This window comes from Anarhichas minor, unplaced genomic scaffold, assembly GCF_050575085.1.
Source record: "Anarhichas minor isolate MPS153535 unplaced genomic scaffold, ASM5057508v1 ptg000011l, whole genome shotgun sequence".
Taxonomy (NCBI): domain Eukaryota; kingdom Metazoa; phylum Chordata; class Actinopteri; order Perciformes; family Anarhichadidae; genus Anarhichas; species Anarhichas minor.
Window position 1 is genome coordinate 16,567,501 of NW_027466457.1, and position 12,880 is coordinate 16,580,380.

Consider the following 12,880-nt stretch of genomic DNA (forward strand, 5'->3'; position numbering starts at 1 on the left):
TTTCAAAATAAGCTTCCGTTTTCACAGGAAACAACTCGGATAGGTCCAGGCAACACAAATACTTAGGTTTAGGGAAAGATCATGAAATACTTATATGTGTTTGGGAAAATATTGTGAAATACTTGATTGTGTTTAAGAAAAGATCGTTAGTTATGTTTAAATTACAAAAATACTTATATAGTTTTAGGAAAAGACTGTGGCTGTTTAGGTTAAAATAACTATGGAAGCGCGGTTACTGAAGTACACAAGTTACATGACGAATATATCTGACTTCTCGTTTCACATGTGGAAGGAACAGCGATCTCCTGGCTGAAAGATCGATGTATGTTGGACCCATTCCACTCCACTGTGTAGGCCTTCATGGTCTTTAGACTTCCTCGTGCATTTTTCTGTGCATTACAGACAAACTTATTTCGTGGGATATCTACGAATTACGGCGCGTTATTTTTTTGAAGGTATAGCTACCAATGCTGGATGAGACCAGCCTGATATGTAAAAGGTTTCAAGAGTCTGATGACCAACCATGGAAATGTTCAACTCCAATGAGAATGAGCTCATTTCCAGTGTTTCAGTTGTGTCATAGTATGTTTGAATCTTTCTCTTCAGTGATAATTACATCACAGATTTTCCTTCTTCTAGATTTACAGCCCTGTCTGCTGTAAACAGGATTCAAAACAATCCACAGACTCCAACAGAAATCCTGACCACTTTCTCACATAAATCAGATGCTTCGTCTCAGATTTTGACTTTCGGAGTTTGGTCAGAAAAAACCCCAAAATCACTATTTTTAGAAACATTCGGTTCGCTTTGTTTATGCACAGTGACGGCATGGAGTTTCTGTCATTCACATTTATTGTTCATGACTGCTTTGTGGCTTGTTTTATGTAATGTATTCTATAATATAGTGGTAATGCTATATAATGCATTCGGTTAAGGGCTGTTACTTTGATCTGAATTTAAAGATTTCGCTTTTGAATTTAGTATTGAAACATAGTTTAAAACCTCTGTAGTTTATATAAACGCCAAGTTTTCACCACTTTTATCAGCTCTAACTCGACACTTTCAACTATTTATTTATTTTTGCTATAGTGTAACGTTACCTGTGATCGTGCGTACTCTGATGATCCCCAGAGGACGACACCTGACGCTCCCAAGACGGCGCTCTCCCCAATGGTGTGAACCAGATCGCTCTTAAAAAAAAAAAAAAAGAATCACAGGGGCCTTTGTATCCAAGTAAACATACAGATCTAACTATAACTGTCTGGTTATAATTGACCCTTTATGGCACATGCAACAATCCAAAAGCTTCAGTCCTTCTCTTCCACTTTTTCATCATCTACTAAAGCTCTCGGGGCTACGAACACCTTGAGTGCTATGGGAAGGCATCTTTAAGGTATTTGTTCAACTACACTGACGTTGCTGTAAAGGGAACGGCTTAAAACTGTTTAATTACAATATTTACACAAACAACAAGCAACCATCATGACAGAAAGATCAAGTTAAACGTTAAATCACAAAGAATTGCAGTATTTGTTTTTCTCCTGCCAGTTGACTCAGCAAATTTTCTGCTTATTTAAAAAAAAAGAACTACTGAAGAAGTACTGAAAAACTCACCTTGGAAAGAACCACAAATGTGTAGGCGTAGAAAGGTCTGGAGTAGACATACACTGGCAGTGTGGAGTCTGTGCGGGCGATGGACGCGATCCTCATGGCTTCCTTGACTCGGTAGTGGACGAACTTGACAGTGTTGGAGGAGGACTTGAGCTCGTAGTCCAGGTAGATGGACGGGAAGAGGGCTGTGCTCTCCTTCCAAAGCCACATCAGATGGTCGTTGCGCACATGCTCAACGTTGGGGCATTCGCCAGTGTACCGTTGCGGGTGCTGCTTGTACCCGTAGTTGTAGCAGTCTGGGAACAGGTAAAACCCCCACAGCCCGTCCGGCCTGCGGCCTTCGGCCAGGGCCAAGGTCAGGTTCATGAAGGTCCGCCCAGCCCTCTCGAAACCTTCCTTCGCTACCTTCTCCACTTTGCTCTCCGGCCAGTTCGGGTGAAGTTTCCGAATCTGTTCCATGGACTTGTTGCGGTAGATGTCCTTGGCGCCCCAGTTTCGCACCCACTGAGGCCTCCAGTTCTCCCAGTCGATGACGCCCAGGCCTCTGAAGTCCTTGTGGGGGATTAGCTTGTCGATGTCTGCCCGGGCCTTGCTCAGGTGTTTGGAGATGCTCTGGTTCTGTGGCAGTCCACCGTTGATGGGCACCCCGGAGTTGGAGTAGTACGGGTAGTATCCCAAGTGGCTGTGGTAGAATATGGTGACGTTTGGTCCGCTTAGGGTTTCGTTGAGGTTCGCTACGATGTCGAAAACGCTGAGGTCCAAGTCCACCTTGAATCGAAGGCGGCAGGACTCGGTCGGAGCGTTCCACACTACAACAAAAGGCCGGTGAGGGATCAGAGGTGCCCGGGCCGGCTTCATCTGGTCGCCCAGAACTTGGAGCTTTTCTCCGACACCAACCCACAAGGCCAGTGCCAGGAGACGGACCCCCATCAGCGCCATGGCCCCTGATTCCTCATGGAGCAATTAGTGGTCCTACGGAAAAGGAGAGAATCGACATGTTTGGAGACAATAAACACATTTTGAGCTTCAGTGAGCAGAGATAATCAGCCAGGCCTGTGAGAGGACACATGAGTGATGATCAGTGAAATGAATGCTCCAAATTCCACCACACAACAAAACACAAAAGCTCCCCTGTTCTCAGAGGGAGCAGGACTGGGATGAAAAGGATGCTGGTTCAAATCCTAAAGCAGCAGAGACTGTGTGGATCGGGAAAGCAATCAGGATAAGTTTTCCCCTCTTAACACACATTGACCAGTAACTAAGGGACGCTGCCCCTACAGTCAGATGGTCCTTCTGCAGGACTGACATAGATTCTTACTGATTTAATTCGTTAAAAACATCAGAGAGATATAATGCTGCTTTAGTGAGGAGCTTATGTACTGCAGCTGATACGTTTTTCTGGGAGAAATTCAGACTGTGGACGATATTTTCCGATATAGAAAAAGACAGAAATACAGCCATGAAAATGTTGACAAACATAGATGAGGTCTTTACAGGTTGTTAATACCTAACTTTTAAATTGACATACCGTATGTCTTAAATTGTCATGAGAAAATGTTAACTGCTCCTAACCACTGCAGTCAGTTCGCAATTACCCCAACGTCTGTCTGATGATCGGGTAATTGTTTGCAGCAGTTCTTCAAACCGAAAAAAAATCAATTGCTGTATTTAGGGCCAAGTTAAAATGTCGATATAAGGTTTATAAACATTTGAAAGATACACATTCTTAATCTGTATCTTTGAATCGTTTCAGAATCAAGCAACTATTTCTTAATTAATTGTACTTTTATCAACTACAAAGCTTAAGAGCCCATGCTGTTTACACATTCAGAAATCATGGTTCGTCTCTTTGTGGCTCTGCTTTTTATTTTCTTCTCTGTCATTCCTCTGAAACTGCTCCCTCCAGCTTCTTACATAAGAGCCCCATCTAATTGCTGATGGCGCCCCCTCATATGCAAGTAATTCATATTTCAGTTTTTCCAAAGTCGGGTTGGAGGGGGGGGGGGTGGGACATCGTGACCCCACTCTTGGGAAACATGGCCACTGAGGTTGCCTCCAAGGACGCCACGGAAAATCTCCCATCATTCTCTTTGTAACCAGAGCAGCAGAGCAGGAAACCACCGGTGGGCTGAGGCTTCTCCCTTCTACATGCTGTGTCTCACAAACCAGTTTCGTAATCCTCCAGGCTGGATGGGTTTTCTGATGATGCCGATCCAAGACAAACAGAGTGCGGTGAAGCCACTCAGGCTGTCCTCCAAACCACCAAAAGGCCTGGAAACACGGCAGCTCCAGACCACAAGAAAGACCCCCCAAATGCTCAGTCCAAACTGACACAGGAGATCCAGTTTGATGTTTTGTCTCAGACGGACACATCGAAACGGCAAAAAAGCAGCTGAACTCAACTAATGGGATCCAGATGAAGACAAGGGGGTAAACTGTCAGTGGGATCCAACCCTCATGTTAACCACGCTACTGGCATGGCTGCGGTGATAGCGATGGCAGTCAGCCAGTACTGGATGGATTGCCAGGATATTTAGTTCAGACAGCAATGGTCTGAACTTTTCAACATTTTTAATTTGTTCAAATCTTTGGTTTATGATCAAAATGCCTGCAGCACTAATGACATTCCCATCAGCCTCAGATGTACTTTAGCGAAGATAAGCTCATGTTAGAATGCTTACACAATTAACTGGAACGGTGACTGTGCTGAACATTATACCTGCTAAACATCCCTCTGTTAGCGTTGTTATGGCAAGCATGTTAGCATGACTTTAGCATTTAGCTTAAAGCACAGCACAGCCTCACAGAGCAGCCCAAAGAACACATGAAAGGGCCTCAGCTTCTTTACACGGTGGTGGCATGTAATGTCTTCAAATTACGTGCCGGCACCACAGGAACAATGCATGGAATGGAAAGTCAATTAGGATCCTTCCCGGATTCAACAGAAAAGAGTTTTATTCCAAGAATCCTCAGATCCTCAGATCGGTACTGGAACCCCCACTCCAAAAAAACACCCTTTAAGGGGTAGAAGAAAGGAAGAAACCCTAACTGAGGTCAGACCAGATGGATCCTTCACACAGGAGGCCGATGTTCGTGTCTGTAGGCTATTTAACCTTCATAACAAACATTCTTTTAATAAATTATGTAAACTAATTGTTCCGTTCGCATTCAAGGTAACTGACACATAGCAAGCCTAATGGGTGAGCTAGCGGGATCTGCCCGGTCCTTTATTCTAAAAAATCCTATTGTCCGAAAGATGACCCATTTGTCCAACGGCCCGTTATCCCCAAAACAAACTAATGTTCCAAAGGCCCATTACCAACACACACAAGCACAACGCTAATGATTAAGCAGAATGACGTCATCTGACCTTCTGGATTTGTTTTACTAGCAAAGGCGTGACCCACCACCCTGCCGATTATTTGTTGCCTTCGTTGGTTGGGGTGGTTGGGTTTAGGCATGAGGAGTGGAATTGGTGAAGTTCAGGGTAAGATATTAAGGGTAAGCCAACTAAAGGCACTGGATCAGGGCGGGTCATTCCTTCGCCATAGTATGAAAAGAATAAAGCATCTGGGAAGGGTCATTCTGCATAATAATTAACCATGTGCTTCTGTTGCATAAACATTTAGTATTTTTGTATTAACGGGCTTTAGGAAAAATGTTGAATAACAGGCTGTCGGAAAAAGGTCTTCTTGGTCTAATGGGACATTTTTCAGATGCTTGGGGCTTTGGAATAACGACATGGCCCCAGCTGGCCAGCTAGCAAGTCACGCAGAGTAGCTTTCTGGGTTTCTTTCTATTTACTCTACTCTGGGCTGTTTACTCCCTCTTAGCATTTTATTTAATTTTCATTCATACTGAAGAGGGCAAACCCCCTCTCAGAGCTAGCTAGCTTGTGTTAGCTGGATTGTCTGCTACGTGTTGGCAGCGGTGTGTGCAGATGTGGAGATGTTGTATTCGGGGGTCTCGGGCTGGTCTGGATGGATCCGAGCGAGTGTGTTTGATTCAGGACCAGTTTGTACAGTGTAGTCTGGAAAATATGAAGCCAGCCTTGAATTAGCATTTAATGATCCAGCGTTAACGACTAACAACCAGAGACAGAGTTATTCAGCAACACCACACATCATGGTGTGTGTGTGTGCGTGTGTGTGTGTGTGTGTGTGTGTGTGTGTGTGTGTGTGTGTGTGTGTGTGTGTGTGTGTTAAGGGGCTTTAAAACCACAGAAAGTCTGACTCAGACTGCTGATTCGACTCCCAACATGTACATTTTTTCATTATGTATGTGTGGGGTTGCAAATGTGTCTACAAGACGGGTGTGTGTGTGCGTGTGTGTGTGTGTGTGTGTGTGTGTGTGTGTGCGTGTGCGTGTGTGTGTGTTAAAGAGATGGCTGTGCATTAAAGCCAGATTAAAGATATATTCTCCAGACTGGAGGTCTTCATTGACCCGATCCATTAACAAATAATCAGAACTTATTCAAACTGAGATGGAGCTGAACAGACCCAAACAGTGAGAACAGCAACATTATGTTCCACCAATTAAAGAGCATTAGCAGTGGAAAAAATATTTGTCTCCTGTAATGACGCACTATGTGATCGGAGTTGATAGAGAGACTGCTTGGATTAGACACACAAACCGGAGACCTGCAGCAGTACAACAGGACTACGGGGTCGTGATGGATCCTTGAAGACATGTAGTCCAGAATATAAACACTAGCTGAGAACCTGAGGAAGGCAGGGGTCTTATTTATGAGTGTTGACATTGTGCGCTAATGTGGATGATGCAAAATAAAAAACACAAACACAAAAAATATATTTACGAAGGAAAAAATATATTTTTAATTAAAGTATTCTTTGTGGAATAATTTCTCTACAAAATATAACTTATGTGCAAACAAAAGATATATTTGTCTGTGTTAAAAATATCCCTTCACATGCTCAGAATTGAGACAAATATATTTGCATATCCAACTGAAAAAGATAAATATAGGCCACATTCACCCTCAGGACAAACAAACCATGTTTAGCACCATTACTTCAAGAATAGCTAAATTATCAGGATTGTATTCACACTTTCATATTGCAGCTGTCTGTTATTCGTAATGAGAGGTCGTGTCACTCACATACATCCACAAATACAGAAAAATGCATTATTGCAACTAAACTTAGGACTTCAGTCTGCTTCAAACAAAGTGCTCGTTGGCTCGTCGACACGTCGAACAAACTAGTTTATCTGAAGCCGTTGTAACTGTCACGCACACTGATTACATCTGGTTCATTTCCAGGTTTCGGTGGAGTCTTGATTATGGTTCACGTGTGGTTTTCAGACCGCGGTCTCTCTGCTGCAGTTTCCAGATGTGATTTTATGGTTTTATTAACACCAGCGCCCAAAACACCTCACTGCTGCAATAACGACAAGCTACGTTTTACATTTTACAGATTAGTCATTAAGCCCATCTGTTTTTTTTTGTTTTTTTTTATTCTTTTATTCTTCTCGTGAGAGTTTGAGTTTTGCTCTTTTTGAATCATAGTTTGGTGCTCAGCAGTTAATTTAACCTTTTCTGACAGGCATCTTTTTTTAGATATCAGATAGCTTGGCAACCGTAACTAGTCACCACAGGTGTGTCAAGATTTGGATATATCTACATGCTGAAATCAACCCTAAGGAAGAGGACGTAGGACAATGGGCAGCACGCAGAAAAGGTAACGTTGTATATCAAGCCACCATTAATAAAACATAAGTGATAAAGACAAGTATAACGAGCAAGAAAGTCCACTGCGCTTGAGTGGGAGGGGTCAAACAAACACAGGACTTTCACCCAGGAGACCGCTAATCGTGTCCCGTGTGAAACCAAAAGTAAATGTTGACTTTACGCTTCTTACGCAATGTTACCTAAGAAAGTCCGCTTAGGGCAGTTGTTATGTATTTAGCCTAGTTATGTTCTTACGTTACGTTGAGTTGTTACGTTGTTACGTTGTTACGTTAGGATAGGCTGATATGAAATGTATTCATGAAGCGCTCTTTGGTTCAGAGACGGGAACATTCAACGTATCCTGTGGTTTACAGAAACGTACAATGCCAAAAAAAATCTGCCAATTGGGTTGACTGAAACGGTGTTCACGGGGCTCTAATAACAAGGATATCACGTCGTTTTACTTTGATTGAATTGAATATATTATAATATACAGGTTAACTAGTTCTCCCCCGTAATACATGAACAATGCTGCTCCTTTATTTCCATATCTTCTGCATGGGTCGTTAACTGCTGAGGATGCAGATAATCTTTAGCCTTGTAACATATATCATATACCATGTGTACCTTTTGTGTGCATAATTAAGATCATTGTACAGAGTTCTCATTTTAAAAGGCATTAGCTGGAAACATTAAAAAGTCAGCAGCGTTTTCAACCAACAATTTGCTTTTTCTAATGTGACAAAAACTGTAACCAGACCTGCCTCTAATAGTTTGAAGCAAAAAAACGAAAACTTTCAATAAGAGAAGATTAAGACAGTTTTATGATTTTAAGATAACGTACCTTCCCGTCCCTGCCGACTGTGCCGAGGATCAAGGCCTCCTGTGGGATGATTTCTTCGTCTCTTTTGTTTAAAAAGCTCAGATACAGAAGTTGTCCATCTGATGAGCTGCTGAATTGTGTCTGTCCCCCCTGTCGTCCCTCTCTCGGGTCTCCTGGCTGCTCTCGGGGCAGAGATGACCCACTATTGTTGGTTTGGCCCCTCCTCATCTGTGCCCAACAGGACTCTCATTTACTGGACCAAACGGCGGATGAAGTTCAAGACGGTAAACAGTCTGGAGCACATTCTAGGGTCTAGACCTACTGTGGACTACAATTACCTGGTTGTAATTTAGAAACGTATTTAATGGAGGAAAAATTATTTGACGGAAAAAACAAGTAATCTTCCTGAAAAATGCAAACTCAAAGAACTGTAGTAAATCGCTGAAAACACTATCTGTGGTGGACCAGCAACAAGGATGTGCCATGTGCTTTACTTCCAAAACAGATAACAGATAACTAACACCACAGAATAGTCCAGTTTATATGCCGCAAACAAATATACGAGACAAAGAGTCTACAGCCATGCTAGCGGCTCATGACGCTGTTCTTAGCTACAGTAATGGGGAAGTATTGATGTTCCCCATCTCAAAATCCTCTAAATATGAAAATTTACCAGGCGGCAACATCCAGTTGTGAAAGGTGAAGCCAATGCTTCATGTGTTAAAGCTGCATTCTCTCTAGTGACCACCAGGGGGCGACTCCTCTGGTTGTATAGAAGTCTATGAGAAAATGACTCTACTTCTCTCTTGATTTATTACCTCAGTAAACATTGTAAACATGAGTTTATGGTCTCAATCTCTAGTTTCAAGTCTTCTTCAATACAGCATGATGTTCATTTAGTACATTATGGTCCATTTAGAGTCACACAGACCATAAAGCAGGGGATGCTTTAGGGGCGGGGCTACTGTGATTGACAGGTCTCTACCAGAGACGTATACGGCTTCTCTACGTCACTCCTCCTCAGTCCAGATATGGTCACTTGTATTCACTTGTATTCTCTGGTAGAGACCTGTCAATCATAAGGTGGCCCCGCCCCTAAAGCATCCCCTGCTTTATGGTCTGTTTGACTCTAAATGGACCATAATGTACTAAATGAACATCATGCTGTATTGAAGAAGACTTGAAACTAGAGATTGAGACCATAAACTCATGTTTACAATGTTTACTGAGGTAATAAATCAAGAGAGAAGTAGAGTCATTTTCTCATAGACTTCTATACAACCAGAGGAGTCGCCCCCTGGTGGACAGTAGAGAGAATGCAGCTTTAAGACACTTCACTTTTCATAGCTGGAAGTTGCTGCCTGTTGACAGCAGTAAGAAACTACACGATGGTGGCATGAGTGCGACAACACCAAGGCTGTGAAGACGGACTAGTCAGCGTGATGACGTTTTGTAGTCTCATTTATCAACCGTCTTTTTTAAAATTCACAAAAAGGGCATTTACTGACGTATTTTAGATTGTAAAACTAAACATTAAAACCTTATAAGCTTGTGTTAACCCCAGACGTAATTTCAGGCATCTAACCAAAAAACCCATTCAAAAAACCCAATGACTTTGAGACGAGGGACCCGGAAATGCAAAAATGCTGACTCATTTCCAGGGTTTTAGGACTTTATGCAGACGTCTGTGGAGGTGAAGCAGCTCCTGTCAGCTGCAGAAAGACTGGAAACGCTGAGCTGAGCGGCTGGATGTTAGTGCTGGAGGAAGAAGTAGAAATGTGGTTTCCATAACACTTTGTCATCATTGAACGAGCATGCAAGCTCTTCAGACTTCGACACCTGCGATCGGCACTTTAACACAATCGACTTCAGATTTCAGAATGAATGTGATCTGACCTGTTCGATCCAAACACACTCTGGAGATGTTTGGTCATAATAAAACGCTGTAAATGAGCCTGAAATAAAACACATAAGAGCTCCACTAATGGAATACTTTGTATGTATTGATCTGCTTTTGTCTGGAGTCTGTATGCCCTTTAAACTACCCGTAACTTCTGTGTGTGTTCAGTGCTTTGAGCCACATTGTTTGGGCTCTAGAGGCGTGTTTGTCTGTTTTTTTCTTTTTCTTTGCTCAAGATTGAAATATCTCAACAATGGATGGATTGTCATGAGGGTCATTTTGTATATTTAGGATCCTTGGAGGATGAATCTGCTGGAGACGAATACATGTTTGTCAGGATGAGAAGCCAGCCGTCATGAATGATTACGGGGATAACGGGACACATTTTCAGACGTTTACTCCTTGAGGATGTTCAAAGTGTCATTTGTAATCACGGAGAGCCAAGTATTGGTAGTATGCCCTGCTTACTGTCCAATCACTGTGTGAAGTGGCTGTGATTGTCTGATCTGTGATTGAACTTGTAGACAGGAAACAACACAGACAGACATGATGCCGCTCTGCTGCAGCAGTTTTGATTAGATTTCACCGGCAGACTGAGAGCAGAGAGCCCGGGTTAGACTTCTGGGAAGAGGGCTTCATTACAGATGCTCTACACCAGTGGCGGCTGGTCAATAGAGGGCGCTAGGGCGCGGCCCCACCTTGAGCCACAGCAAATAAAATAAAATGAATAATAATAATAATAATAAACTGTACAAATTGTCAATATTTATTTGTCATTTCCAACTTCCGGTTCAAGCGAGAACCGGAAGCTTGAACCGGTTTCAACCGGAAGCGTTCCTCGCTTGAACCGGAAGTTGGAAATTAACTTTTTTTCATGTTGGAATAAAGGTTAAATATTTAACTGCAAAGTAGTAATACGTGTTTGATACCTTAATTATTTTGCATTAAATCATTCTGGGATGTTTGTTCACCGAAAGGTACCATTAATGCCTCATTTGCATATGTAACATAACATTTCAGAAAACTTGTAATACAAAATCTTAATGTACGTAATCAACTCGTGAAGTTTCACGGTGATATGTATTAGTTATTTGTTTAACCTGTTCCCCTGCAGTGTCTCCTCTTAAAGCTGTAATAAGGGGCATGAGTCCTGACCCGCAAAGACCACTTTAGGTTCACCGAGTGAACAATATTGGAAACATATTGAGCAACTTCATAAATGAGGAGGTTTCATATTCTACAGTTTCCTTTTTTTCAAATGTTTGTAACAAACCGTTTGTCTCAGCTGTGAATGTACTGTGTTCCTGCTCTGTGTACAGTGTGGGTGTCTATCGCCCTCTAGTGGTTTCATCTCTTCAGAGACTCGGAGCCACAAATTTCTGCCTCTTCAACAATTTTACAAACAATTTCACTCCATTTCAGTGGAAATAACTGAGATGCTTCTTTTTAAAATTACAAACAAATCCACAAAAACAGGATCGGGATTAATTATTATCTTATCTGCAGCAACAGGAGCAGAAAACAAGACCAGAATGTGACACTGCTGAGAGCTGTTAGGTTCTGTGGAAGAGGCAACTATCTTGTTCTTATGTAATCTTATTCTTTAACTATATCCAACAATACACAAGCTGAGTAAAGTACAAGGAAAGTAAAAGGGAGAAATGGTCAATTGTGACAGAAAAAGTGTTGGCAGACTGATAAAGGAAACTTTTGATTCACAGCGAGTTTACAAACCTCAGACACCAGGACATTTCAGCATGCTTACATTAGCATTAAGCACAAACTATAGATTTAGTCTCGTTGTTTTACCCATTGTGTGTAGACGTTTTGCATCTCATTGTGGTAATGTAGTATTTCTTTGTAGTTACTTTGTCTCTTTGTAGTCATTTTGTGTCACTTACTGGTTGTTTTGTGTCTTTTTGTAGTCATGACTCTCTTTCTAGATGCTTTGTGTTTCATAGTCATTTTGGGTCTTTTTGTAGTGGTTTTGTCAAACTTCATTCTCGTTGTGAGTCTCCTTGCAGCTGTTTTGCATCTCTTGGTTGTAGTTTTTTTGTCTCTCTGTAGTGTCTTTGTTGTACTTTTATGTTTGTTCGTGATCATTTTGAGTCTCTTCCTGCTTGGTACCGTAAGAATATGCAACACATTTTCAGCTTATCCATCCATGTCCAGATATTTCACAGGATAGGTGAAAACTTTGACCTGTTGGATCACCAAAACCATTAGAATTCATCCACTGGGGACCATGAATGTTTGTAGAAAATATTGTACCAATCTGCCCAATAGATCGAGATATTTTAGTCTTGATCAAAGTGGTGGGCGGACTGAGAGTAGCATGGCTAATCTCAATGCCTACACTGTCATGACGTGCCCTGATTCCAATCTTGCTCCCCAGAAGATGAACCCTTCACTATTTAAAGACTCCGTCACCTTTCCTTTAGAGCCACACTCGAGACAATCTTTCCATTCTTATCTTCTACTGCTCAGGTTCTAAGAAAAGATCGTTGTGAATGGTCCTTGTTTGGCCTCCGCTCAGCGTTAGTGTAGAAGCAGCTGGTCCGCAGATTAGTTTTGGTGTTAATGCTGCTGACGGGCTTTAACTCTGCAGCAGGCGGGCGGGAACTGCAGGACGCCAACCTCCGCCGACATCCATCTGCCGGCGCCGCCTCCACAACCCTCCTCCTGACTTTAGAGTGTAAACCTATGGGACTTTGTTCAGGGTAGTGTGTGCAGGAATGTAGATGAAGTGAGTGGTTGATCTTGCTCTGTAACAAAGTTGAGGGTTCCAGCAACAGTTTGACATCATGAATATTTACTCATTTGTCAAACCTTAATTCTACAGTGCGGTCCAGTGAGG

General features: G+C 42.3%; 1 protein-coding gene across 1 annotated transcript in view; it reads right to left on the reverse strand.

Annotated features, from left to right (window-relative positions):
- LOC142948133 (hyaluronidase-like) overlaps positions 1–2,550 on the reverse strand; it is a 3,265-nt gene extending 715 nt beyond the window's left edge. The window contains exons 1-2 of the mRNA XM_076090015.1: positions 1,615–2,550; positions 1,101–1,190 (exon numbers count right to left, since the gene is read on the reverse strand). Of these exons, the coding sequence (XP_075946130.1) occupies positions 1,101–1,190; positions 1,615–2,550 (1,026 nt within the window). The remainder of the gene's footprint in view (positions 1–1,100; positions 1,191–1,614) is intronic.
- Between the last annotated feature and the right edge of the window lie 10,330 nt (positions 2,551–12,880).